The sequence below is a fragment of the Rhea americana genome, unplaced genomic scaffold (assembly GCF_003343005.1).
Source record: "Rhea americana isolate MKP2758 unplaced genomic scaffold, rheAme1 scaffold_62, whole genome shotgun sequence".
In the NCBI taxonomy this organism is placed as follows: Eukaryota; Metazoa; Chordata; class Aves; order Rheiformes; family Rheidae; genus Rhea; species Rhea americana.
Window position 1 is genome coordinate 2338597 of NW_028186779.1, and position 27614 is coordinate 2366210.

The 27614-nt window shown below is 41.7% G+C and overlaps 1 protein-coding gene across 1 annotated transcript in view; it reads left to right on the forward strand.

The window, feature by feature from the left end:
• Positions 1-7575: 7575 nt before the first annotated feature.
• The window catches only part of LANCL2 (LanC like glutathione S-transferase 2), a 35027-nt gene continuing 14988 nt past the window's right edge, over positions 7576-27614 (forward strand). The window contains exons 1-5 of the mRNA XM_085320237.1: positions 7576-8630; positions 20712-20829; positions 23683-23890; positions 26433-26580; positions 27207-27353. Coding sequence (XP_085176363.1) covers positions 8439-8630; positions 20712-20829; positions 23683-23890; positions 26433-26580; positions 27207-27353 — 813 coding nt within the window. The 5' untranslated portion in view covers positions 7576-8438. The remainder of the gene's footprint in view (positions 8631-20711; positions 20830-23682; positions 23891-26432; positions 26581-27206; positions 27354-27614) is intronic.

A 27614-nucleotide genomic window follows, 5' to 3' on the forward strand; every position in this document is an offset into this window, starting at 1 on the left:
CATTCTTCAATCACACAGTATTGCCTAATTTGGTAACTGCACAAATAAACATCATTAAGGGAATTGCAGTTTCATGTACCAAACCTTTTGGTATCCTGAAAGCTAGATTATTTGATGACAGTCAAATCGGATATTAAATAATTTAAGTTTTGTTCAATCTGAACCCAGAATGTGGTAATTTGTTTTTTCTTCACTTGTTCTCATTACCCAGCCTTCGCTACCACATTCTGTAACCTCTATRTTACTGAAAACTGAGCCAAAGTATTCATTTTGCTTTTCACTAGACCTAGATTACTTTAATCTCCTTAATACCCTTCACCTTCTCCTTACTCTATTTAAAAAAAGAGAACAAAACAAACTTTCTTATCTTTGTTCTTTGCTATCTATATGGCTAAAGGGATTTTTACTGTTGTTACYGCAGCAGTTGATTTCCTTTGCAAGATCCCAGCCAACTTAATTTTGGGAACTTTTTTCTTTGTACTTTCTGATCTCCAAAACAGTTTTTTTTTTTTTAGTAAGATACAAGTTAAAATTTAGAGACAGATTATAAGAACTCAAATAAGAAGATAAAACTATCCAGAGACCCATTGGGCAGAATGCATTTGCAATTAGCATGTGCGGGATACATTTCAGTCACTAATAGAAAAAATGGAGCTGCTTGTTTATCTGTCAMAGGTTTCTCTGTCTTCCTAAACTCAAGCTGCAAATATCTGAGGAATAGAGAAGCTAATGGTGCAAACTGTGCATCCAGCAGGGGCGGATGAAGACTTGTARGACTGGGAGGAGGTGAAATGGACAGGCTGCACAGCCATGTATCTATGACTCCATGAACAACTGCACCAGGTAACGATAATCAAGGAGCCACAGCCCCGTTGGTCCTCACTGCTCTTCCGTAAAAGCATGCCATCTTCCCATAGTGTTCCCCCCAAGCATAAAACAGGAATGTTTTACATAAAAAAAAAAGTAAAAAGAGATCAGTATCCACATGGATTCTCTTCCCATATCAAGGCTGCATTAGGAACTTCTCCACATAAATGCAGTTCTCCTTTCACCTTCCAGGTCAAGGAGTAAAAAATGCTTATGCTGCTGTTTCCCCTATCTACCTCTGTACGTCTTAGCCCAGTTCTTCATGCTGTGATTTCAGCTCAATACTGGGCCTAAAGCATCAGATCAGGTAGCTCCTGCTTCCATGACTAAGGCTGGGGCACAGTTCTCAGTGAGAGATGAAAAGAGTGAAGAGCCAGGTGCTCTTCACAGCAACAGTCCCTGCGCAAGGGGTTTCCACCAAAGCAGCAGAAGTCCATCTGTATATGATACATTTATGGTAAAATATGTAAGCAGTATATATAAGAAAGACAAAATCCTGCTGAGTGGTCCAATAACGTCTTTGTAAATTGGTTTCTCATCCAGATTTATGAAAATCGCATACTCATGAGAAAAGCTCTCCACACCTTGCAGGAAGAAGTCCATAACATGTGGCAGAAAATGACACTTCTTATGCTTCTACAAATGCTATAGTCCCAAGGGCTCTCAGAGCAATTAATGATAATCAGCTGAGATACAAATGTAGGTCTGGTTTTTCTTTCACCTTAGCTGCTCTCCTGATACAGGTTTCTAGTTAAATACATGACCTGCCAGTGGTTTTACTCCCAGTGAGAAAGCAGGTATCTTCAGAGTCCCCCTGGGAGATAGGTACACATAACAAATGAAGCAGTAGCATGGTTAGCTGGACAAGCCAATAGATAGAAGGTGCCTGGCCAAAGGATCCAAAACCCAAAGAGCAAAAAAAGGTGGGGGACAGCACAGAAAGAGCTGGCTGGACCCACACAGCCATTAGCAAGGCTGCAGAAGCATGGATCACAGTGTAAACTCTTCTCCACATCTCCTGGGAGCAAGATGAGCACCAGTGGCCTGAAAGTGCAATGAAGGAGTTTCAGATTAGGCACAGAGAATAATCTGTTAATGGGAAAAACTGCAGAGTTGACTAGGGAAATAGTGGACTCTTCTTGTTGGTGTGTTTTTTCTAAATTTGGTCGGACAAACGTGTTAGGAACAGCCCTGCCTTCTTATGGTTGGAAGGTGGCTGAGAGATTTGTCTGTCCACCCTCTCAGCCCTATTTTGATTATTCTGAAGGCTGGTGACTGCCTATAGCCACAGACAGTGRCTGGTACAGCCTGTGTTGAAGACTTTCTTGCCGTTTCGCTGCTATTGTTATCCAGATTGTACTATCTTGGGCTGAGCTACAAAGGCACTTTCAGTGTTAGGGTAAAGATCAACTAGCTGCATCATTTAATGCCAGTAAGATGTTTTCCCACTTCTGTTAGTAGCAGTAGCCCAGGCTTTCACTAGTCCTTGTTGTTTTCTCTGTCTTGTCCTCCTCTCATTCCCATGTTCCCTCTTATTCCTCTTCTCCTTTCTTGTACTGTCATAGTTCTTTCTCCTCCTGCAAAACTTGTAAAGCTGCTTTGCCGGAAAGTGCTTGTGTTTTGCCTATGTAGTCCCCTAAAAACCTCCACTCCGTTATCCCACCCTGTCCTGATATGGTGAAAAACACTGAAGATAGATCCAAATCTGTGAGCCTGTGAGCATCAGTTTTGCAATATATAAAGCCTCTCTAATTTCCCCTTGAATGAAAAGGACTGAGATCATATAGTGCATCAGAGCACCAAGCCCGTTACTTCTGTAAGGGCCTAGATCTTTCACCTATCCTTATCTCAAGGTAGTGACTAGAGCTGCTTTTTAAGCCACATTGACATTGTGTCACTCAAAGGATGTCAGAAGAAATAGGAAAATAYACACAATAGGGACAGAGTAAGAAATTTGAAAATCTAGCTTACAACAGCTTCCTTAGACAAAGGCAACCCTCTGCTCCAGCAATTGTTCAGTTGTTCTTTTTTATGGACACTGGCCAGCCATAGGTATCCTGAAACTAACTGAGATGTCCTTTTCCTGTGCCTACGAATCTTGTCATGGCTGGAAACAGCTCTTCTGAAAATCCAATGCTAAGCCAATGATTATGAAGGGGAAGTTTTAATAACACAGAGCTGGTTACAATTTCATCATTGACATAACCAACAAAGCCTTATGGGAATATTTACAGGCATCTTTGGATGATTTCATTATTAGCTGTATTCCTTAGGTTGTGAAATCAAGAACTATTAGGACTAAAGGAAGAAGGAATTGTTTGATTATGACAAAATSCATTCTTTAAAAATAGGCTGAAGTGCAACAACTGCTGCTTGTGCTTAGCATTTATTAGATTGCTTTCATCACAATGGAAGTGTAACAGCCTTGATGATGTTATTTCTGCTACAAGATCAAAGATAAGAAGAGAGAATAATAAAAGACTTCCAAACAGAACTACAGAACTATGTTAAATGAACTTATTAATAAATCATTTATTTGTCAATTGAATAGCACAGTGTCTTATCAGACTCACAGAAATCTGAGATCTCAAATAGCAAGATCATGCTATAATAAAGACGAGTTATTTACAGTAGTCAGGGAAACTTGTTGCTGCTAAAAGCAGTGTGATATAACATAATACTCAAGAATTGGCTTACACTCTACATGAAGCTGAATTTACTATATGCAGGGCTGAATTTGGTTCAAAATCTGCTAAGTACAATGCAATTAAAATGCAAAAGCTGATCCTGTAAATTTTATTTCAGAATATCGTGTTCATTACAARAAGTAGTCCCCCAATAGTTTCTTAGGCCTAGACAGTTCTGAACAGTTTAGTTAAAGAATATASTATTAAACAATGGTAGAGAAAAGAAAGAAATTAGGAAGTATAGAGAAGGGGAGGGAATAGTATTGGTGAAGAGGCAATTAGAAAGTTCTTATAGGCTACTTTGGACCTACTTAGTGCCAGAGGAGAAGGCTTTCTGTCAAGCACAAAGGATGCACATAGACAAATGTAGTCTGGAGAGGACTAGAGAAAGAAGTCTGTATGACAGATTATACTTTTTATGATGAATACAAGTATGATCTTTGACTCTCAGCAGGTGAAAAGTTGCTCTGTTTCCACTGAAGTGCTATTTTAATTAACACCAGCTTAGAAATTGCCCTACCTTATTTTTCCACAAGAAAACACAGACTGCTCCTCCATTATTCACATAGTGCTTTGGCAGGGTCCATTCCTGAAGCCCTCACCTCTCTCAGTTAATTTCAGCTGAATCTCACAGGTCTCTATTCAGAGATAAAATGAGATTAGTGTCAGCTCCTACATTGGTTTCCCAGAATTTACAAGGTTTTTTATTGTGGGTACTGAAGTGGGTACATACTGTTCATCATCCTGTCTCCACTGAACAAAACATAGGCAGGGCTGTTGCTTGCACATATCTTAAGCCACTGCATGCAGAAATAAAGGAAAGCTATTATGTGTAATAATAATGAGCACAGCTGCTGAAGGAATCACTGGACACRTCACTGCTAGTGCTTTGGAGATTCCTGATGGCTGCTCACACTCATTCTGTAGACCACAACAAGTTCCAATATTGTGCAGCTCTCATGGGGTATAGCATAAAAGGACTGCTGTGTACTAGTTCTGGGAGGGCTGACTCTGTGATATGCAAAGCTCTTTCCCTCCTTGTTAGTTATGATAATTTATTAAGCGCACTGGGAATCAAACAGTAAAATGCATGAGAAACCACAGCATCATTAATGGTTTATGCATGGATTATGATTATTTARTCCTAGTCCAAAAGGTACCAGATATTTTATTCTACTCTTTTAAAAATTGGCACTGGCCCCATCCAGAGCACAATTATCAGATATTGCAGAATGTAAGGGAGATTAAAGAAGGGAGAGGCCAGAAGAAGTAAAAGAGTTTTATGAATCCCTCCTGTGTAAAGAAGGATGAACCCCTTAATATTTTAAGGAAAACTCTTCATGATTTACATGAAGAAACTGATAWCTAAGTAGGAATTGGGTCTTGGTTAACTATTCTTTGCAATTGCACCTACATACCAAAAGGAAAAGGACAGCTTTAAACTTGCTGCAAGGTTGCATATTTGCCAGTGCTGCAGGAGGTAGGCTGCGGCAGTGTACAGATGGAGTGCGAGGAAGCGATGAGGAGTCACTGCTTTCAGTAGCGTTTAGATGCATTCTAGGTGAAAGTGACCATRAAACCACGGTCTCAGTAGGCAACACCTCTTGCTCTTTCCCTTAGGGATGGAAAGATCTGAACTGATACCTCATTTAAAACTTATGTTGAAGGTTGTCACCTCATTCCTAACCCTTTTTTCCTCCTCCTCTTCCATGATTCTCATTCAGGCTGTGGGAGCTGTGCATGCATCAGGGTAAAAAGAGTAAAAAGAAAAATCACCACCTGAACAAACCCTACAAGTCTTTTGAACTATATGCCATTTGCTAAGAACAAAGCAAGGCCTTGTATGCTTAACACTAAACAAACAACATTACAAAAAACCTGAAGAACGATGAACACAGATAGAGTGAGTGCCTCAGAAATCTGAGGACCACAGCAGCAGGTCCCAAACCAAGTGCTCCAAAGGAAGTGAAGGGCATACTCTTGCCAGGTACCACGGAGCACCTTTCACTCCTATTCTCACCTGTAGGAGCTGAGCAGATACCACTTGGCATCATTTTGGCCTTTATATTGCCATTATTTTGATTCATGGCGCAAAGACAAGTAAGAAAATAGAAGCACATTTGTATTAAAGACTTAATTCTGATCTTGGTTATAGGGATGTATTAATTTGCACTGACACAGCTAGTCTTAACTGAAGGCAGGAGACCCTTTCAGATGAAAACATGCTCTTTGCCTAGCAAGATATCTACATGGAGGCAAAAGATTCTTTAAAAGGTCTTGCATTTACACTTTCAGGCTCAGGAACACAGCACAAAAGACTTTTCAATTGAAGAGAAAAGATATGTATATATCAAGTCCATTAATGAGAATCAACACCGTCAATTYATGAGAAACAACACTGTGGTATATTTTAAGACTTTTGATAGTATTTTAATAAATCACAGCAAAAAAACCCACAAGTTATTTCATCTGTTAATCTTACATTACATTTCTATTGTATTTATTTGTGAATTCAGTGTGAGAAAAGTCAATTTTCATGAAAATAAGAATTTCAAGAAAACAACAGCAGTTTCCACACCCCCCGCCAATGGAAGGTAAGTTTCATACAATACTGTAGGTACAAAATTCTGTGTTGATTTTCCTAAGTTGAGTAAGTCAATAGCTGGAACCTCATTATACTGCAGCAATGTCTAAGCAGACCWTTCCTTAAGTAAGATAATGTGTTTTGATTTAATGAATAAAGCCAGTGCTGTGACAGTCTTCACATATATTTAATCTTACATACTGAATATGCATTTTGATAGCAATAAAATTACTCAGTGCATAAAGCTAAAGATCAGTAAGTCTGCACAGTATCCAGAATTTGAATTAGAACTTTACTCTCTGGCTAGCTTACAATTGCTATGGAAAGTGATGGCATAGCTCAAAGTAAATATTTAATGGGRTAGTGTAAGAATTAGGCATTTGTTCTTTTGTAACAGTATTTTTACAAAATATTGTGTGTTATGTTGGTTACATTCTAGGCTTTTAGCAATGTGTTTATACCCTAGGGAGAGCAAAGGAGTTCAGTATGTGACAGGAATTCCTCAAGGCTATGACAATGCCAATGTGTACTATTTAAATAAATATTGTTAGAACAATAGAAAGGAAGTCTTCCTTATCTATTTTACTGTGCCTGCTCACATGGAGCTCTTCTCTCAGCTTTAGATACATGTATTCATGAAATGACACCACCTTAGTTTATCAAAATTGGAGCCTTGGCGTTCAGACCACCTCAGAAGCAGACTTCCACGAGGAACAAAGAGATGGCTCACCACGCAGGACCAAGCCACTAATTCTCCTTAAGTGAAATTCATTTATTCACAAAACATGCCTGGCCCTTTCTTCGGACTTCTAGGTTTCTATTCCCTCCGTGTAAATGCACTGCTACCTCACAGCCAGGCCACACCGTGCGGTTGCACATCGGTACCCCCGTGCGGGGGCCAAGGCCACTGTCCTGCTTTGCTGGCCCAGCGTGCAGCGGCAGCGTTTCGGCAAGCCACCCCACATCCCTGACACCCAGAGTACACCCCACAACATCCCTCCTGGAAGCAGGCTGGCATGAGGCTGTTCCCGAACAGCTATGTGCAAAGTCGTAACAGAGAGTAAATAATATGCCCCCGAAGGATGTACGGGGGGAAAAAAGGAGGGGGAGAAAGGCTTTTTGAGGGGAGGTTGTGTGCCCCTCTTGCCGGCGGAGGGGCGCGGTCCCCTCAGAGAGACCGTTGGGCACCGCCCCCCTTCCCTTAGGGCGGCCGTTGGCGGCCGCGCGCCCTCCCCTCAGAGCGACCGTTGGGCACCGCCCCCCTTCCCTTAGGGCGGCCGTTGGCGGCCCCGCGCCCTCCCCTCAGAGCGACCGTTGGGTACCGCCCCCCTTCCCTCAGGGCGGCCGTTGGCGGCCCCGCGCCCTCCCCTCAGAGCGACCGTTGGGCACCGCCCCCCTTCCCTTAGGGTGGCCGTTGGCGGCCGTCCGCCCTCCCCTCGGGCCGGGCGTTGGGGGCAGCCGCCGTTCGCGTCGCCCCAGGGCGGGTGCTGCCGCTTCCCTCCTCTCAGGGCGGGCGTTGGGGGCTATCACCGCCTCCCTCCCCTCAGGGCGGGCGCGGCGGGGCCGTGGCTTCTCGAGGGGCGCCCCGCAGCGCCCGGGGAGCTGCCGGCTGCCTCCCGCCGCGGCGGTCCGGATGACGGCGGCTCGCCGGAGGCTGCAGATGACACGGGTGAAGGAGCTGGTTGTCTACTGCCTTTTTCTGGGGCTCTCCTTCCCCCTCGTAGTGCTGCTGCTGCTCTGAAATGAGCCGGGCGACGGCTTCTGCCCGCCGCAGGGGCACAGGCAGGAGGAGCCGGCGGGGGCGCCGTTTCGCCGCCCAGCGTGCGGCTGGCGGCAGCCGTCTGACGGGCTGACGCGCGGCCGGAGGGGCGGCCGGGGGTGGCGGCGGTTTGGGGGACGATGAGATCGGGGGCGGCTCGCAGGGTGCTGCCATCCAGCCGCGGCGGGCAGGCGGTCCGCCTCTCCCCGAGGAGGGCGCCCAGGCTGGCCGCGGGGGCTGGCTGCGCTCTGCCCCTGCGGGCGTGATGTCGCCTCCTGCTCACTGAGGGCGGCACGAGGAAGCGCCGCGGGATCCTGCCCGTTTTATTTCTCGAAGTTGGGGTTTGGTGGCTAGAAGGGAGAGGCGGCAGCACCCGGGCACCGGGGCTGTCCGGATGTGCCAGCGGCTGCGCGTCTGGCGGCTGTAGCCAGCAGGCAGCTCCCCGCCGCGGCGCTCGCGTTGCCGTAATTCGCCGCTCTCCGGGGCGGAGTGTGTCCCCGCCGGCTTGCCGTGCGGGGAGGCGGGCCGGGGGCCGGCTGCGATGGGAGAGAGCATGTCCAAGAAACTGAGGCTGCAGCTGGGCGGCGAGGCGGAGATGGAGGAACGGGCGTTCGCCAACCCCTACCCGGACTACCAGCCGCATGGAGCCGCCGCCAGCGCCGCAGACACCCAGCGGGACAGGCTGCCCCTTCCCCTGGAGGAGGAATCCCTCCCCTTCGGCACCGACGGGAAGGTGAGTCCCGGGCGGGGAGGGGGATGGGGAGGGGGATGGGCATGGGCCCCGGCCGCCCTGGGCGGGCTCAGCCGGGAGGCGGGCGGGCCGATGGGCGAGGGCACTCCCCTGACTCCGGCGGCCGGGAACCGCGGGCAAACTCTGCGGCCCTCGGGGGGCCACACTTGTGTGCGTGTGCTTCGTCTGGACTCACGGAGGCGAGCTTCACGGAAGCCGCCACTTCGGCCCCCGGCTATGTCTTTGTTGTCAAAATGGTCGCGTTGTTAGCACGGGCGGTACGACAAAGGGAAGGCACTTAAGTGCTCTTGAGAGGAAAGATTGCGTGAGGTTATTTGCGGGAAGGAGTAGGCGTTCAGCAGTGATTCAGTCTAGTTTTTAAACACCTTTGTGACTTTGATTGAAATAACTGTCATTAGCTTTCTTTTYTTTTCCTCTTTTTTTCCTGAGTATAAATGAATGCAGTGTCAGTGGGTGCAAGGCCAGAAGGTAGCACTGCCTGCTTTGAAATTATTGCTGCATGTCTGTAGCCCCTTTTTACAAACTGTCTGACTTCTACTAACGAAATGTGCAGAGAAGACATGCACTGTGGAGTCATCCATCCTCTCCCAGTCCATCACCTTCCCTGCAGTGCTTCAGCTAATACTATTTTTAGAAAAGATGAATTTCTTCTCACAGGGATGGCGGCAATACCCATGCTTTGGATGATGCTAGACCGTCCTGTTCAATAGTGACTTTAAGGCATGTATTTACTTAAATACACATAAAGTACGTCTATTTACTTAAATATGCACAAAGTACTTCTGGAAATCCTTCTGGATTCAGTGTACATTGCTTGAGTTATGATACACACCTGAACAGACTGAATGAGCAGGAGATCTGCCTAATGGCTTTAATCRCAAGAGGTTCACAGTCTTCCTATTCTGCTTATCTTCTTGTCACCATACATTTTTGGAGAGCTTTTCTCCTCCTCAAAATTCATTTTGTGCTTTAAACATAGCAACTATTCTGGCCCATTATCACACAAGTTGACTTTAGTTGTGGATCTTCTATGTTTTTAGTCCTTGAACAGTCTTTCAATTCTGCGGGGCTGCTGTGTGCTGCATCACCATCTATTAGATGAAAAATACTGCATGGTGACATTGCAAGAAGAAGACAAATGCAGTACATGCAGAATTAACTTTCCTAACTTGCTTGCCTGTGCCCTTGGGTGAATAAAGGAAAACCTTTAATTTCAGCTCTGTATTTTCCTGCTTGTGGTGATAAGTAATTATCTTGACTTACTTATATTGTGGAACAGTGACAGTAATGCCCAACTGTAAGAGTACCATTCTTCTAACAACATAAACTCTTCAGTATTGTAACAATATGTAAAACAATTAATATTAGTTGACATTTATGGTGAGGCAGGTGAAGGTGTGACTTTAACTGCCTCACCATAAATGGTGGGACTGTGAGGGTAGGCAGAGTCTGTAAAACAAACAAACAAAAAACCCAACAACAACAACAAAAAAAACTTCGTGGGATTGGTATATTAATGTTGCAGCTAATTGCTGTCATCAGAAGATGAACCTGGCACTTGAAAAGGGTAAAAAAGAGGAGTAGATTTGGAAGTAAAATCTGATTTATTTTTACAAAAATTCCTAGTAGTATGGTCAGTCTTCATAAAACCAAATTTCTGTGAAAGAGAATATAGTTTCTTTATTCATTTGTATCTGGCACAGTATATAAAAAGATAGCAAGTGTGATGAGGCAGAGGAAAGGTGACAGACTAGGTTTAGCTGTATGTTGTTAAAATAGGAAAAACATACCAAGAAGCTTTCTTCTAAAGTCTTAAATAGGCAAATATGTCTTGTGTACTTGCTTTTGATCCTATACTTTATATCCATTTTTAAGAGAAAATAYGCCTTCACTTGCTGCTGATTTAGCTGGACAAAAGCTATTGGCCTCTCAAAAGTGAGAACAGGTTTCAGAAGCTGAACTTCCTTCATACAAAAATTTTTAGAGACTAACTGTACTGCAGAATAGTTTGAGTCTGACTTATTTCAAATTTAATTCTTAAAGCAATCCAAATGCAAAACTAAGTGACGTTCCTTAGTAGTAGAACTGAAGTGAGATCTAAAGCTTAATCAATGATTTCTAGCACTAGATTTATGTTAGGAATGTGTATTCTGCTCTGATGTAGAGGTGCATCTTATTTTATAGTGTATGCAATTTTTTTTTCAGCATCAACAGTGGGTGGCATTTCTTATTGTTAGCATGTGGCAGTTGGCAACTGAGTGTGCAGCTTTATTTGTAAAAATATTTCTGAGCACCTGTTTAGCTGTGTATTTGATAAAAGGTGATTTCTGGGCTTTGTTAAGTTCAAAAGCATGAAGCAAAGCTCTTTTGGAAAAACAAGTCATCTTCTGTACTCCATTAAAGCAGAGTAACCACAGCAACTTTCAGTAGGTTTTCTCTGAATTTTTCCAACTGTATGCATGTCATTGAAGAAAGCAGGTCTGTGCTTACATTTTCTTTTATCTCTGCGTCAACAAAAACTCAGGAATTGTCCTACATAGTTCTGAGTTAGAACATGAATATAAGTATATCCATGCATATTTATATTGCTGGTATCTTTTGCGTGTTGTCAATCCTAATACTACCTTCACTTCTTTGAGACTTTCTGATGTGCATTTGGGCTGTTTTTTGCATTTGAGAACCTCCAGTCCTGTCAGAGAACGTTCTTGCCTGCCTGAAACCCTTCTGAAGATAAAAGGACATTAGACAGGTTTGGGAGTCTGGTGGTTCTGTAAAGTGTTCCTCTGTACAGTAGCGTAAGTTTCCTATAAATGAAAACAGCTTTCAGAAGCCCTCAGTGCATTCCATATTTTTTTTCTCCCATCTGCTGCTACGTGGAGTGGTGAGAATTGTGTGACTCGCATAATGACAACTAAAACTGTACAGAGTTCTGCTGTTGTCATGGAAGGCGATGCATTATTAATTTCTCCATTTGATTTCATAAGCTGCCTCATTTGCCATCTAAAATTCATCCAGTTGATAAAAAGACAAAAACCTCTTCAGACAGTTGGGGCAAAGCGCTGTATATGCAAGTGTGTGTTTAAATGTATAGGGTACATTACAGGAAGCTATAATGTATGACAACAGGAGCAAACAAGATCTTGTCCTGCTAATTTGCCTTTTTATAAACAGGCACAGTGATATTGCAGTTATCCAGGTGAGCTGTGCTCACTTAGCTGAAATATGCTTTTCCTATCTTGAATTACTTCACCCTGAAAATGCAGTGGACTTGAATTGCTTCTATAACTTGTCTAAGAAAGCTGAAGGTCATAATTCATCAATCAGTACAAATTCTAGATTAATAAGAGGCATAAGTGTAATTTTAAATATGTCTTCAAAAATGTTTGAATCTTTCAGTTAATATACACCCTGCAGCCCTTTTCCTTTTGATGTGGACCTTAGCTTAGAGAAGAACCTGCATGTTATCTTGGAGTGGTCCAAAAGTTTTAAAAATGCAAATGTTGGGGAAAGGCCAGGGGAATGAATAGATGGCCATAAACTCAGAACAAATCATATACCCTAGTTCTGAAAAAATCAGATTATCTGTTTCATTTAATTCATTGTTTATTGGGGAAAAGACTAATACTTGAATAGCAAATGTTCTACAGCTATTTTCCCTTCCATTATAGGAGACACTAGTTATAAACGTGCCTATTCTTAAGCATTGCAGTCTTAGGGTAGTGGCTAATGCAGGTTGGGAACCAGAAGAGTAACCCTTCTGAGCAGTGTTGTGTTTTGCTCTCCCTTTCAACCTGAACTGGAACAGAGGTGGTTTTTGTCTGCAATTAATGTACGACTTGTTGGCATTATGTTGTCCATTAGCTGGGATTGGTAATGTCTGCGCAGACTTGCATAAGGCAGTGGTAGCCGATTTTCCCCATTCAGAAGCCACTTATAGAAACCTTTGTGTGGCAGAGAGCTACAAAATGSATAATGGATTCCTCTGGAATGGAAAGAGTGGGGAGGGCTCACCGGAGAGAGGAGACAAGGGTTTGYGACTTAATGACATCAACCTTGGGTTGCCCAATGTCCTCTGAGTCACCATAGCATTGAACATGTAGTGTAGTCATGTGTGAATTGGAAGCCACGTTCAAACTGCCAGCAAGCCCAATATGATTCGGGAACCACAGACAGGCAGTCTTACCTGATCGTCCAGTGGTACATGGACACCACTCTGGTCCTGGGCTCCCTGATACAGGTGTTGCTTATATGCAAAAACTACACAATTGCCCAGACTTGATGTCAAGACATTAGCACATTCCAATCCTCAATTTAAGATTGCCTGGATTAGTTGTGGAATCACACTGGTCTTTGACAGCACTGAATTGGATTCAGGCATTATGATAAATCACTAGCAAGCCCAAATAGTAGCTTCTTATAAAGCTTATTAAGAAAGAGTTGTCCTTTCTGACTTAATGTTTGAGGATATTAGTAAAAGGTTGTGTGTTYCTACAAAAGTACATAGTGTACTTAATTAGATTTTGCAGAGAATTCCTTGCAGGGAGCCTGTTTGAATGCTAATGATGCTTAAAGGGCAAAGGTCACTGCTTTATGGGGATAAGGAATGCTTTATTAGAGTAGCTTTTGGGTGGTTTTGGGTGTTCTCTCAGTATTTTATTAGTTTGGATCATTCCTTTGGCTTTTCAGTCTTCCTTTTCTTGTAAAATATGCAAGTCTAAAGTTCTCTCCCATTGCCTCATTCTTTCTTCATTCTTCTTGAGGTTTGTATTTTCAGTATTTATTGAGTTGTCTAGCTGGACATTTCAGTTGTCTCATTGAGAGCAGCACGCTCTGTCTCTTCAGGGGCTAATGCTGCAACCACTTAAATTAATGGGAATCATATCACTCATTGCACTGGAGGCACCAAGGCCAGTAACTGTTTTTTCCCACTTCTTTGCCTGCTAGTGAATAGTGATATGGGGTAGCTGCATTTCTTGGTGTTGCCACTTTTTTGTCCGTTTCCTGGCATTTGGGTGCCATTTTAATATGGTCATGATTCTTGAGTACTGCAAATCATGCTTCTGTTGAGGGAAGGTGTTGTTTTAGGAGTCTTAGTCAAAATTCAGTCTGCAAATCATTTTATTGTACTTCATTGTGTATTACTATGCCATGGTACTGAAAGTCAGCCTACGCAGTTCAAGAAGAAAAGTGGCTACTTTCTTAAACTGTTCATCAGCATAAAAGTGCCACTTAGCACTTTTCTGTTGCTTTTGTACTGAAAGCCTCTCTGGCTATTCAGATCAATACTTGAAGCACTTATTTAAATCTGTTCTGTGTACCAGTTCTGATGGAAAAAGCTTTTTTAAAGTCAAAACCCAAGTTCAGATTAAATTGTCCCATGCCTATCTGTGGTTCACCAGTTTCTAATTCGACCTTTCAGACTTGGTTGTTAATGAATTGTTATTTGGGCTAATTGCCTGAGCAAGTGCAATAATAAGTACTCATTTTTGATGGGGGGAAAAAAATTCAAATATTATAGTTTTGGGTCTGACCACACAACGGGGATGTATCATCAAGGTCAGTATGTAGAATATACCCGTTATCTGTACTTCAAAATAATTCAGATCGTATTGAGAGTGGTTTTGGCTTTTTTTCTTTCTTAAAACTTAAAAGATACTCTAAAAAATGTCCCCACTAAGGTGGGCACTGTTTTGTAGTGAGTGAATTTAAATGCTATTCACAGTGGACTATGATTTTCTTAGATTCCAAGAAGTAGCATGTAAGTGTTAGGCTACATGGAGAATTAGAGCTTTCCCTATTACCCTGTTGCTTTGTTAGTCTCTGTTTGCAAAACCATGGGATAATGTTCCTGTGCATTTGTAAATCGTATTGCTTTTTTGATATCAATAAAATGAAGCTTTCTGATGACAATTTATGATGATCTAACTGTTTGACTTTCTTTTTGCAGGCTATCAACAATGTCACAAATAGCTCCTTGTACACCCAGAGGTATTAGAAGTACAGTCCTGTTGTTACCTGTATGCTTTAAACAATTCTTTCTGCAACTTGAATGGATTGCCAGGTTCAAGTCCTTACACTTGTCCGTTCTTAGCTGTATTTTCGAGCTATGTTTTTGCACAAGTATGTGGTCTTACAGAACTGGCATTCATTTCTGGAAGGGCCTAACYGAGTAGAAGCAGAGAGTTGTTATCAGCTGTTTCAGTGGCTTAGTGATGAGAATTCTTAATATTTATTACTTAAAAAAACCCAAGAACGGCTTTTGGAGCTGGAGCAGCCTTCTTTCATTTAGGAAGGAACAAAGTAATGCTTGTTTCGCTATATGAAAAGGTAGGTCACTGCCTAAATGATCTTGTTCCTTCCCATCTGCTCTTGCAGGAGCTCTGTGGAGATGAGCATGAGATTTCATCCTACTTCAATAAACCTATGCTCCAGAGCATATTGTGTGAAACCCTAGCTCCCCTAGAGTCAGTGGCAAAGTTCCCATTTAATTCATTAAGGATAGGATTTCATGTTTCAGTAGAGCTGTTGGATTTCTCCCCTCCCCCCGCTCTGTTTTCCCTTAGCAGTATCTGTAGTGTCCCTTTTCTGATCTTCTACATAAATTTGATTTTTCAATAAGTCTTCACTGCCGTGCTAGCTTGAGCTTTATTTTCTTCTTTCTGAAATGCAAATGATGCATAATGATGCAAATGATGATGAAATAAAAATGTATTTTCCTTGTTCAATGGGCAGCACTGCATACCTCGGAGTGCTGGTGGATGACAAGTTGACGATGAGCCAGCAATGTGCTCTTGTGGCCAAGAAAGCCAATGGTGTCCTGGGCTGCATTAGGAAGCCTGTTGCCAGCAGGTGGAGGAAGGTGGTCCTGCACCTCTACTCAGCCCTGGGGAGGCCTCACCTGGAGTACTGTGTCCAGTTCTGGGCTCCCCAGTACAAGAGAGACATGGAGTTACTGGAGAGAGTCCAGCGTAGGGCTACAAAGATGATCAGAGGGCTGGAGCACCTGCCCTATGAGGAACGGCTGCGAGAACTGGGCCTCTTCAGCCTGGGGAAGAGAAGCCTGAGGGGGGATCTTATCAATGTGAATAAGTACCTGAAGGGAGGGTGTCAAGGGGATGGGGCCAGACTCTTTTCAGTTGTCTCATGTGACAGGACAAGAGGCAATGGGCAGAAACTGAAGCACAAGAGGTTCYACCTGACCGTGAGGGGGAATTTCTTCCCTGTGAGAGTGACAGAGCCCTGGACCAGGTTGCCCWGAGAGGTTGTGCAGTCTCCTTCTCTGGAGATCTTCAAGGCCCGCCTGAATGCAACCCTGTCTAACATGCTGTAGGTGACCCTGCTGAGTGGGGAGGTTGGACTAGATGATCTCCAGAGGTCCCTTCCAAGCTTACTGATTCTATGATTCTGTGATTTCCTTGCTGCTTTGGCCTAATCAGTCACTTCCTTTGGTTTAGTTCTGCACATAACATCAGTCCCCAGAAAACTAATGAAATAAAATAGAAAAGCATAACGGTAAAATAGTATTAACTGCAAAATAGCTGTTGTTTTGGGAGCCAGTGATGACTATCAGAAAGACTGATAACTTGGCAACTCTTAAGGAAACTGAACTGAGGTCTCTATTCTCTTGCCATGAGTCTGTGCGAGTAACTTACCAGAGACATGTCAGGATGCAAATAAATGCAGAGGAGTATTTTTGAAAAACACATTGGTATCTAAGTGTCTTTGTAACAGTCAAATGAACTAACTCATTATTTGTCTGTCAAACACATTATTCCTTCCAACCACAACAGGAATGCCATGAGGTGTTTCAGTTGCATTGTCAGACTTAAATAAGCAGTGTGCTATCTGGACTGAATGTGCATGCCTTACTTAAAAACGTACAGATTTTGAGTTAAAGACTTCTCTTAAATATTTATCTAACTGAAATCATAATATAAAATACATGAATAACAGCTGCTTGTTGCCTAGTGTGCTCCTGGTGTTGTTTTTTTTTTTAAATCATTATTGTAAAGCTGGATAGGTTGTGATGGAGAAGTAGTCCAGTTAATACTGGTATTTTATAGTAATATCAACTGAAATCAAAACATGTGTTTTATGAGATTATTTGTAGCGCTGAGTGGTTTTTGTGTGTGTATGTGTTCTAAGTTTAGTGCTGAGCTTAGAAAAAGCATTCTTGTTCTTTTAGGAAGCCTGCAAATGAAAGAGCAGATAGGAGAAACAGGTATTGGTAACAAGGATGGTGTAATCTGGACATGTTGTCATTGGTGCCAAAGATAAATTATATTAAATATACTCATATTCCTCGCATAGTCATTGCCTTTAAAAGGCTTTGAAGTATGACATAGGTTTGTCCAACATGCATACCAACTCACTGCAATGGGAAAAATGATGCAATTTAATAAATCATAAAACATGATTCACAAACACAATATACTCATATTTTTCTGCACTTCTGTTTCTCTGGTATTGAGTCTTTCTTGTTATGCTAAATGATATGGTGCAAGGTTTTCTGGTTGGGGTTTCTTGGAGTTTTGGGTGTTACTGGAATTAGCTCCTGTTTTTGTGTTTTACTGTCCTAAAACTAGGTAGTGCTTGGGATGGTAGTGTTTGTTTGTCCTCCAGCAGCACAGGAGTAATGCAGCATTTAAATTCCTAGAGAATCATTCCTACTCTTTACAAATATTCTTCAGCCTCTTTTATGAGCTAGTCTGTTGTGAATCAGGCGTAAATGGAGATGAGAGGTTCRGGCTTCTGGGTTTTTGCTTTTTCCTGACAAGAATGACAATAACAAGCATCACCTGCATAGAAGGCTGAATGCCAGCTGGAATCATCCTCATGATATGACTATGCTTCTCATGAAAATCAATCTGCACTTGATGCAAATTAGTGTGCTTTATGCTCAGCTGTAATGTTGCCATAACATTCCTTGAAGGATGCTTATAAATTTTATAAACCCACCTTTCAGCATTCATTTCTTTAATTAATTTATTCTGGTGCATGTAAGCATCTATTATAAGCTTATAGTGGAATCTTACCAAGTGAATGGTGATACCACCCTGTTGTTAAAGGTTCAGAACAACCCCCCGAAAAAGGCAATGGAGGGGAAGTAGGTGTCTGGGAAAAACTTTGCTGCTAGTCATAACCCATTTGTACCAATAAACTTGGGAGTAGCTTTCTCTGGGATGATAAATAATAATTATTATAATAAAAAGTATCCTTTTGTCTTTGCTTTTCTGAGCCCTTAAGATAGGGTAGTTAATGGTTCCCATTTTAGAGAGAGGGAAGCACCAACCTGGGCTATATTATTTCTGTGAAACTGAGGTTCCAGAGTGTCTCCTGATGTCCTAGTCCTTTACTCTATCCTCTCAGTAACTTGATTTGTGTCTGATAAAAGGTATCTTGATTTGGTAACAACAGGTGTGTTGTCAGAACAAAAGGATAACCAGTGGGTTTGTGATGTGCAATAAGTAGATAACCTGACAGTCTGAAACCTTTGTTCGCTCCTTTTGTCTGATAACTGAGTGGTGAGCCTGGATGCATCAGGGCTGATTTCTTCATGCTGCTTCACCATATGCCTCAACCTTGGCTTAACTGTCATTGAAAGGAGGGAAGGCCTGCCCTTGGGAAAGGTTTGGCTTTGTGTTAAGGCTCGATTAAACTAGTTAAAAGGACGGGGGGGGGGGTGTATGCTATAGTTTGCTATTAAAAAGATGCTTAATACTATACTAAGGCCAAAAAGTAGACATYAGATGCTTAGTCTGTTTGGTTGCTACTTCTAGTTATTGGAGAAGGTTAAGGTGACATTAGCTCATTCCTAGGACGGATCAGAGTGGTATGTGTGACATGAACTAGTGATACAACTTCCTTCTCCTCCCTCAAGCCACTGTCATAAAATGGATTTGAACTGTTGACCTTGGAAACTTAGGAGTGTCTCAGGGAACTTGTATAATTCCTGTTACCTTTCTGATATGTGAACCTGTGGAGTGAATTTTTGAATTCACTGATTTTTATTTGAATTTCCACTCTGAGCAGGAATACAAAATGTGTATTTGGAGTAATCAGTTGCATGATGGCATTCAGGACTTGTCTTTCAACTGAACCTCTTTCCTTTTGGAATGTGTTTTAATCGAGCAAGAACTTGTCTTCGTAATGAACTGATTTCTCCTTCCCCAGTGGAGAATCATAAATATAGATGTGTTTAATATTAAACTATGCCTTCACCAATCTGCTTTGTTCTAGCTGTTCTTTGGGAGCAGGTTGGGGAAGCAAGAAGTAGAATAAAGAGATCAAACACTGTTCAAAAAAGTGTAGCTTATTCTGAGCATAAGCTGACAAGTATACAAATTCCATTATACAGTTTTTCTGGATGCTGATGGCCATTATCTTGGGTTTGGAAAGTGAGGAAACTGCTGACTTTCATGTTCCTAGAGCATTTCTCTTTTAACTGCTCCTGGATAACTAGATGACAAATGCCATATGCTTGGGGATGACAAATGCGATATACTTGGGGATATACATGGATGACAAACGCTGTATAGTTGGAGGTTTCTATAGGTGATGGAAAAAGCACATTCAGGGAATATTTTTGAGTATAAAGTTTGGGTACATCTCTGTTTCATCACAGTGATGCAATTATCTGGTAATGATAAAACTTTTCCAGTAGCCCCAGGAAGAGAATTGTTTGTTTCTCTTCTCTGGCTCTACAGTGGATAACTTCTTGTATAAGTAAACCTAGACCTTAGGCTTTACTTAGCTATTAAAAACTTCATATATATGTATATGAAAAGCTGATCAGCAACTGGTACTCTCTATAAAACATTTTCTGAGTATTTTATCTGAAGTTCCCATAGCAAATGTAAAACTGAGTCTGTGAATGACTTCGTAAACAATCTTTCCCATGGAAGTTAATGGGACAGTAAATTGTAGTGAATTGAATTTCCACAGTGTGTAGTTCCATAGTCTTGAGGGAATAATCAATAATGTATTTTGGCATATACTATCCTTAATAAGAGAGAAATGCTCTCCAGAATAAAGAGTCCTGAACTGTATTCCATGCGCTGCATCTGTGTAAACTTTTCTTGGTCAAAAATAAAAGCAAGAAATGAATAAAATCAAAAGTTTGTTCAACTTTATGCCAAAATGTAATAAATGTGTTAGCTGAAGCTGCCAAACTCCTTTTACTCATCATCTTTGCATCTAGCTCATTCTTTTAGGTAGTTGTCATTCAGAAGTTCACATTTACATTACAATAGTTGCATTTAACAACCTCCCCTCATGCTAAAGCATGCCTATCCTGGTAGGATTTGGGGGAGAGGAAGGAGCAAGAGGTGAAAGAGAGAAAGGACATTTTACAGGTGTTTGGAGAGTTGCCTTCTGTGTAGTGATCAGAAACTGGGAAATGAAAAAGATTTTTGGATTTGAAAATGTGAATACTTCATGGAGGATGTGTTAATTGCCTCATTAAAGATGGTATAACTTTGATTGTTTCAGCTACAAGCATTTATTTTCTCGTAGCCATTGTTAGCTCTGTAGTGCTGCAGTGGTTGCACAAGAGCCTTGTGATGAGAGCAAGCAGCTGTTACMCAGGGTTTGTAGGTTCACTGAGCCATGTTCACATGTAACATGAACCTGGTAGCAGGACTCTGAATAGAATATTAGCCCAYGGAGTGGCAGTAGGAGTGTATCAGTCTATTTGCTTTTATTGACTTTTTACCTAGCTCAGAGAAGCTTTGCTTGCTGCATTAAGAGCCTGAAATGAGAAGCAGCACGTAATAATTACATACTGTCAACTGTGTCTGCACTTCATATGACTTCAGATCGTGCCCAGATAATTCTTTCTGTCTGATGTAGGTACTAATAACAATTTGTAAGCAGAATGCATTAAACCAGACGTACTTAAGATATACTCAGTTGGCACTGCCAGTTTGCTGGATATAGTTTGCATTCCCTAATGTATTTTGGATTTTGTTTGTTTGTTTTTGAACAAAACAGTGGAACAGCTGATTTGTGTTACTGGATTCACTCCTTCTCTGACTCTCTCTTTCTCCTCTGTCATGTTTTCAGGTCAGTGCTCAATTCACAAAACGAATCCAGACAAAAATCAAGGACCTTTTGCAGCAAATGGAGGAAGGACTGAAGACAGCAGATCCCCATGACTGCTCTGCCTATACTGGCTGGACTGGTGAGAAAACTGGAATTTGAATGATGTGTTTGTTAAATGGTGATATTGGGACCCTTTTGAGGCTCATTCACAGGAGGAGGTTCTCATACCCTCCTAGGTTCTGCATAAGTACTCTGATGTAATCATTTGTATGAGTTGGTTTGTTTTCATTCTGGATGCCTGATCACTAGTGTCTGCAGTTATTTCTATTGACTTCAGTGCACACAGGATCTAGTAATAGGGAGATAATGGGTTTCTATGTTTGGATATCTTTATCTTGCAAAAACAGTATGTTCTCTATGGCTGCTCCTTCTTTGGCTTACCTCTTCTTCCTTTAAGGTTTTCTTAAAAAGGATTGTTTTCACCTCTCTCCGTTCAACATCTATTAGCTTGTCTAATGGTAGCAGCATCCTCTAATCACTGAGAGGGAGGGTGCTCTGGCTCCAGGACATGGAGCCTTAAAATCTGGAATATGCGTAGTTTGGCTCTGCTTGTCCTCTCTGTACAGAAAGGATAAAATGAGCACACGAGGAAGGGAAGTATGGAGGTTTATGGGGGTGCAGGRTTGTAAAGTGTGTGAAGATAAAGTCATATGCAACTGTGGAGTATTGCTAGCTGCCATTCTTTCTGCATTATATTGCTGATGCTGTCCACATGCGAACAAGCCRTTCTCATCCCTTATGCAGAGCTGGCAGTCATCAAGCTTGATGTGGCCACTTCTTCAGGCTGCCCAAACACTTCTCCATCTTGTCCTCTTAAGTGCCACTTTGCTATTACAGTGGCATATTCTATTCCTGTTTGTCTAGCTTATGCTTCAGATGTGCTTAAGCTTTTAGCACTGCATGTTTGAAATACGCCCTAAGGAGATTCATTCTGTTATCTTTGTGTCGTTCTGGGGGAGCAGCTTGGAAAAAATCTTCCGGCCTTACCCATACTTGGGCTTAATTCTGGCTATGGAAGTGTAAAATTTCTTTCCTTTYTTCTCGCTGTTTTGATACAGATGGTCCTGTGGGTGGATGGGTGGGAATTTTAGACAACTCAAACTTAAATGATAGATGTATTTCAGGGTCTAAAAATGAGTGGCTGCTAAGTGAATGCAGAGGATCTCAAGCAATGGACATTTTCACACTGAYATAAAATGTCTCCCTGGGAACAGTGTTCCCAGTGACTGACAACTGAAGTTATAGCTGATAAATCAGAGCATGCTAAAAATGAGTCATAAGCTAAAAGTAACACAAYCATCACTAACTGGAACAAGAAGATAGATGAGCAAGTAACATTGTCTAATTAGAGCAGGGTTTTTCCATCCTATAGAAGGGTTGCCAGCTACATGYGTTCCAAAACATATACTTCTAAGGCTTCTGTGGAATTGACTTTGAATAGGAATACTTATATGAAATGACTTTTTAAGTATGTAGCAAAAATATTTTCTTCATTCATTGCAGCATTTTGCTAGAATATGGAAATCAAAAGGTAAAAACAGTGAAAATGACCGTGGCACTTTTCATGTACCAAGTTTAGACARATCTTAGCAGCAGTGAGCAGGCATGAGCATTGACTTATACTCTGTGGAACCTCTTTTAAAAACTTGGAGCATATACTGTTCATGCAATGATAAAACTCTTGTTAGAGTCCATCCTACTTATAGAAGTAGTGTTTATACATGCCAGGTACGTTGGAGGAAACACTGGAAAGGTATTGCAGAAGGAAATCTTGGGAGAACTGAGTCCTGTGGCTGCTTTCCGATCACTCCTTGATCAGACCTGAATACTTAMAACTTTATTACAACTTAAAGAAGAGTTACGGGAATCCCAGCCAGGCTAACAGCCATAGGGACAATGTTTTCCTTTTGATGGCCTGTGGACAGGGGTAATAGCTCACAAGTACCTGTGCTACTAAATCAGCCCAACCAAGCTCTGCAGCTCTCCTTTTGGGGCCATTTGGAAAAGCCTGATAATACCTGGTCCAGAGAACGTCTGAGGATGTACTAGCACTTTCATGGCACTATTCCTCTTGTACTTCCTGAGGGCAGCCTCTCTGTGGATCCAGATGGGCCTTCCATCATCTTCACTTCAGTCTTGTTTTCAGAAAAAAAATGTTCTCTATGTTCAGAAAGAGAGAGGAGTCTGAGTTGCAACATTGTCAGGAGGTAAATTATGGACATGTACATGTAAAATTGGTTGAGAAATATCAATTTTAATGGGTTTGTTTTGCTTCTGAAATACACGTTACTGCAATTTTTAGCGTTTTTTTGTTTTAATTGAAAGCTACATAATGATATTAATGGAATGAAGCTTGATTTAATCTCCCAGCATTCTCCAGGGACTCTTGTTTGCTTTCTGGCTTTTACAAACTAGCTTAACTTGCAGAAACTCATAATCTCATTAAGAAATATATTTTAGGATTATAAAGAATTTGGAAGCTGAATCCAAGAGCTCACCAAAAGATCCTTTAAAAAATTCAAACAGGAAAGAAAATATTTCTTGCATACAATAGATCAGTACTGCACAGCTGATGTATGTGGTCATACACATAATGGTTAGTCTAAGTTTTTGAAAAAGACTTTAGTGATTTCTCTGTCAGACTTCAGTGCTTCTGTCATGCATTTTCACCATTCTCTGCAAACTGTGAGTCCATGCTGCATTTCAGTCTGATAAATTCAGATTTTTGTCATAATCAAAATAGAAATATGATTAACATAGAAGACCTGATGCCTTTTGTATTGCATAAGGTAGGACTTTGATTGACATCTTTTAATTTATCAAATACTCATTCACATTTGAGTTGCTGCTTCAGAGGCAATAAAGATGAAAATATGATGTATCCGTAAAGAAAAGTAAATGAATCTTTCCCTTTTTCATGTGATTGTTCCAGGCATTGCCCTTTTATATCTGCAACTGTATCGTGTCACGAAAAACCAGAGCCATCTGCAGCGATCTCTTGATTACGTGAAGAGAATCCTTCGCAATCTGAATGGCAGAAGAGTTACATTTCTGTGTGGTGATGCTGGTCCCCTGGCAGTGGGTGCAGTGGTTTATCACAAACTGAGAAATGACAGTGAATCTAAAGAATGTGTTGCCAGGTAAGTGGTTGATGGTGGAAAAAGCTGTGCCCTTCTTGTACACAGAGTTCAGTAAGATTAGCAAAAGTGGTTATAGAGGAGAAGATTAAAAAATGGAGACCCTTTCTGCTCTGATGAATTTGCAGTAAAACAGTATGAAATAGTCTTCTCAATGAAGCTGGCTTATATCCTTAGTCCTCTGTCACTGTAAGTATAAGAAGCCCTGGACATATTTGTAGTGCATGTACGTTTTGATTTTGTCACAGTAAAGTGACATTTAACARAAGCAGCATGCTTGTCAGCAGCAGCGTGTAGTGCTTGTGCGATATGTGACACTTCCTGTAAAGCATGGGTCTGAAGTGTGGGTGCCCTACACTCACATAACATGCGTGCTGCAGGGATCTAGGAACACTCAGAAACATTGTCTTGATTTGTAACAAAGGTTTAATAAAACAAAGAAGAGATATTTGCTGGCTATTAAAGGTAAGGGCTCTAGTTAGGTAAGAAGATATGAAGGCTAACCTGAAAAAATTTTTTGCTCCTTTTCAAAGTAGTATAAATGTAGAGGATATCTTAAAAAAGCGCATCTAGATGTAGAGCCTCCTTGGAGAAGTGACTTTCCCTTTGCTGGTATGGAGCCGACTGCTGTCCAGTCGAGGCTGGAAGCACTGGAGCCCMATGTAGTTTGCATTCAGCACCAGAAGTGCACTTTTAGCAGTCTAACAGCATACTGTAGGCTGCTGGAATTTGCAGATTAGCCTCATGTCAGCATCTCCATTCTGGTTATATTTGGAAATTTAATCAATCTCTTTCTAATTCAGAGTCCTAGTGAGATTAACCTCTGTAGCTGTCTCTGAATGAATATCTCAATTTTGAAAAGGGTGGTAGGTTAGCTTTTGCTTTTAGAACTGGAAGTAAACTTGAGCATGTCATTTTGAATGCAACTGGGAAAGCAATGTTGCTGTAAGGCATGAAGCATGAGTGTAGCAAAATGAGATTAGGAACAATAAATCTTACAGTCTAGCCTCTGCTTGGAAAGTAATTTCTAGGAGGAGGACTAAAATGAGGTTAGTCTGTTTTTTTTAATTCTTGTTGCTCCTTTTTTTGTTTACAAATATACTCATGATACCAACTGAGTGGTACATTCTAGATGTCAAAATATAATCTATGATTGTGCTTTTAACTTTTTGCCTTGTACCTGTCCAGTTTAATATGATCTGAATAAAAATCTGAGCATTAAAGGTTAATAGTGGCCATTTTGAAAGAAAATAATTCCAAGTCCAATGAGTAATGCCAAGGAAGGATTAATAACATACAGCTTGTTCTTTTGTGAGTGACTTCTTTCTGATACGAAGCAGTGACAGAGCAAACAAGCCATTTGGGTCAGTGTTTTTTTGCTCCAGCACAGGTTAATGGTAACATTTCTGCCAAGTAATGGCTGTTGGGGAGATTTGGAAATTGAATTTGATGTTAATCCAGATCATCTTCCCGCTTTCTCCCAATTTAAAACATGATCATCTCTGTGTTTTTATCTAATTGTCCATTGCATCAGAAAAGATAGGAAGAGACAGGGAGAGAGTTGGCAGGAAAACAGATTCTCTGCTTCACCTCAGTTTTAGGGCAGGCTGTTCRAGTTCTAACAGGAAGTCTCTGGAGCAAGTTAGAGTTACAGTGACCAACCCAGGGTTTTCTTCTGCCACTAGATGCAAGCAAAACAGTACTGCGTAACAGCAGTGCTCTTCCTAAACTGGGCTGCTAAGCATTTGGTTGTTTAGGGAAGGGGAGTTACCAGTGCTTTTCCCCTTGTACACCTCTAAAATTGAGAGTCCTGCTCAGGCAAAGTTCACAGAGACTGCAGGAAGCTTTTATCAGACTGTTCATTAACTTGTAGCTACTTCTACAATTTAAACATCACTTCTTTGATTAATTCAGCACTAGGAATCGATCTAATTGCTCTCTGTGAATTTCTGCTTCAAAACAGAGTGGATGTCTGACAGCACGTTCAGGTTGATGTTCCTGGGGTTTTCTTCCAGGTGGTGCTCCCTATTTACTGGAGCAATTCTCCAGCCTCATACAAACTCCCCCTGCATCAGTAGCTCTGTCTGCACAAGTGGTGTAACGTTTGCTCTGGGTCAGAGTTGCCTCTCTATCGGGGGAGGCAGGCATGCAGAGCTCCTGTATGTGACCTGGCAGCCAGCTGGACTGAGGATGACTGCAAGGATGTTGTGAGGCTGCAGATCTGGAAAGCTGATTTAGGGATGGGAGATGGGAGTTGCCATATCATCCCAGTGAAGGGATCTGCCTTCATTGAAGTGTAAAGGATTTCTGGGAAATACAAAACAGAATTTGATGTTATCAGTGATTGACTGTCATCTTGGAGATAAATTTGAAATAAAAAAATCTGTTCAAACATAAGCTCTCTGAGGCAAGAATCCTGCAAGGGTTTGTTTTTAATTCAGAACTCTTACTGCTTCTGGTCAGATTGATGGCATGTGCAATGCATAGTCCAGAAGGGTCTCAGGGGAAGGTACTCTTTCTTTCCTCCTCCTCTTGTCTCATGCAGGTTGTTGCAGCTCCAAAGGACAGTCATAAGCACAGATGCTGAACTTCCAGATGAGCTACTTTATGGCAGAGCGGGTTACCTGTATGCYTTGCTGTACCTGAATACTGAAATTGGTCCAGACACCATCCCTCAGTCTGTTATCAAAGAGGTAGGATGCTTTTATCTCTCCAGTGCCACAGCATCAGTAAGGTTGAACTGGAACCACTTCCCCTCATGAAATAAGAGATTAGGAGAGGAAGTCTGGAAAAGAGAGAGACACGGAACTGGAAATTCAATCCCATCCCTCCTTTGCTTCTCTCTCCTCTTTCCTGCTGCCTTGCTGGGACGTAGACAGGATCCAAGCTGGGATTATTAGCTACGGAAATGGATATAACACAAAAGTAGATTTGAACCATTCAGAGGTGAGAAATTGTCATGCAAAATCTTACAGAAGAAGTGCAGAAGTGTTTAAATGAAAAGAAAGGGAATACAGTGTGGGGAAGATGCATGACTCTTCTGTAGGTACTAAAACCAGAGAAGGCAGGCTTGGGAAAAAAGTGGTTGGAAGTATTTACTATTCATTTCTTATTCTTGCAAATCTAAGTGATTTGTAAGTCTTTTAGAAAAAGTCTGTTTCTACCTCAACACTCATGTCTTGGGTGACTTCATGACTTGAATATTGTAGTCATATCATGGTTTATTGTGGCTTATTTTTTAGTGTGGTTTTGGTCATGACAAATTAAAATCCTCTGAATAAAAGCAAGTGAGACAGAAGGAGAATGTTCTCTTTCCTAGGTAATAGATGCCATTATTGATTCGGGAAAGAACTTTTCAAAGGAGGAACGTAAAACAGATCGCTGCCCTCTGTTGTACCAGTGGCATAGGAAGCAATATGTCGGAGCAGCCCATGGTGTAGCTGGGATCTATTACATGCTAATGCAGGTAAGGCACATTCTTTGGGTTGGGGTGACAGCACCAGTGTTGTCTTGTTTTTATCAGAAGATCTCCTCTTCAGCTTTTGTGCACATGCAGTGTAATTTTGTGCTAGCTCATGGTCTCACAGATTAGAGTTAGATGCAGAACTGTGCAGAGATGTTAGCTCTGGCCTTAGTAGCAGAATAAAACTGTGGCTCATATAAAGTGGCACTGGGATGAATTAAGCTTCGCCTCTCAGCAGCAAGGCTTCACCAACATAGTTGTCCT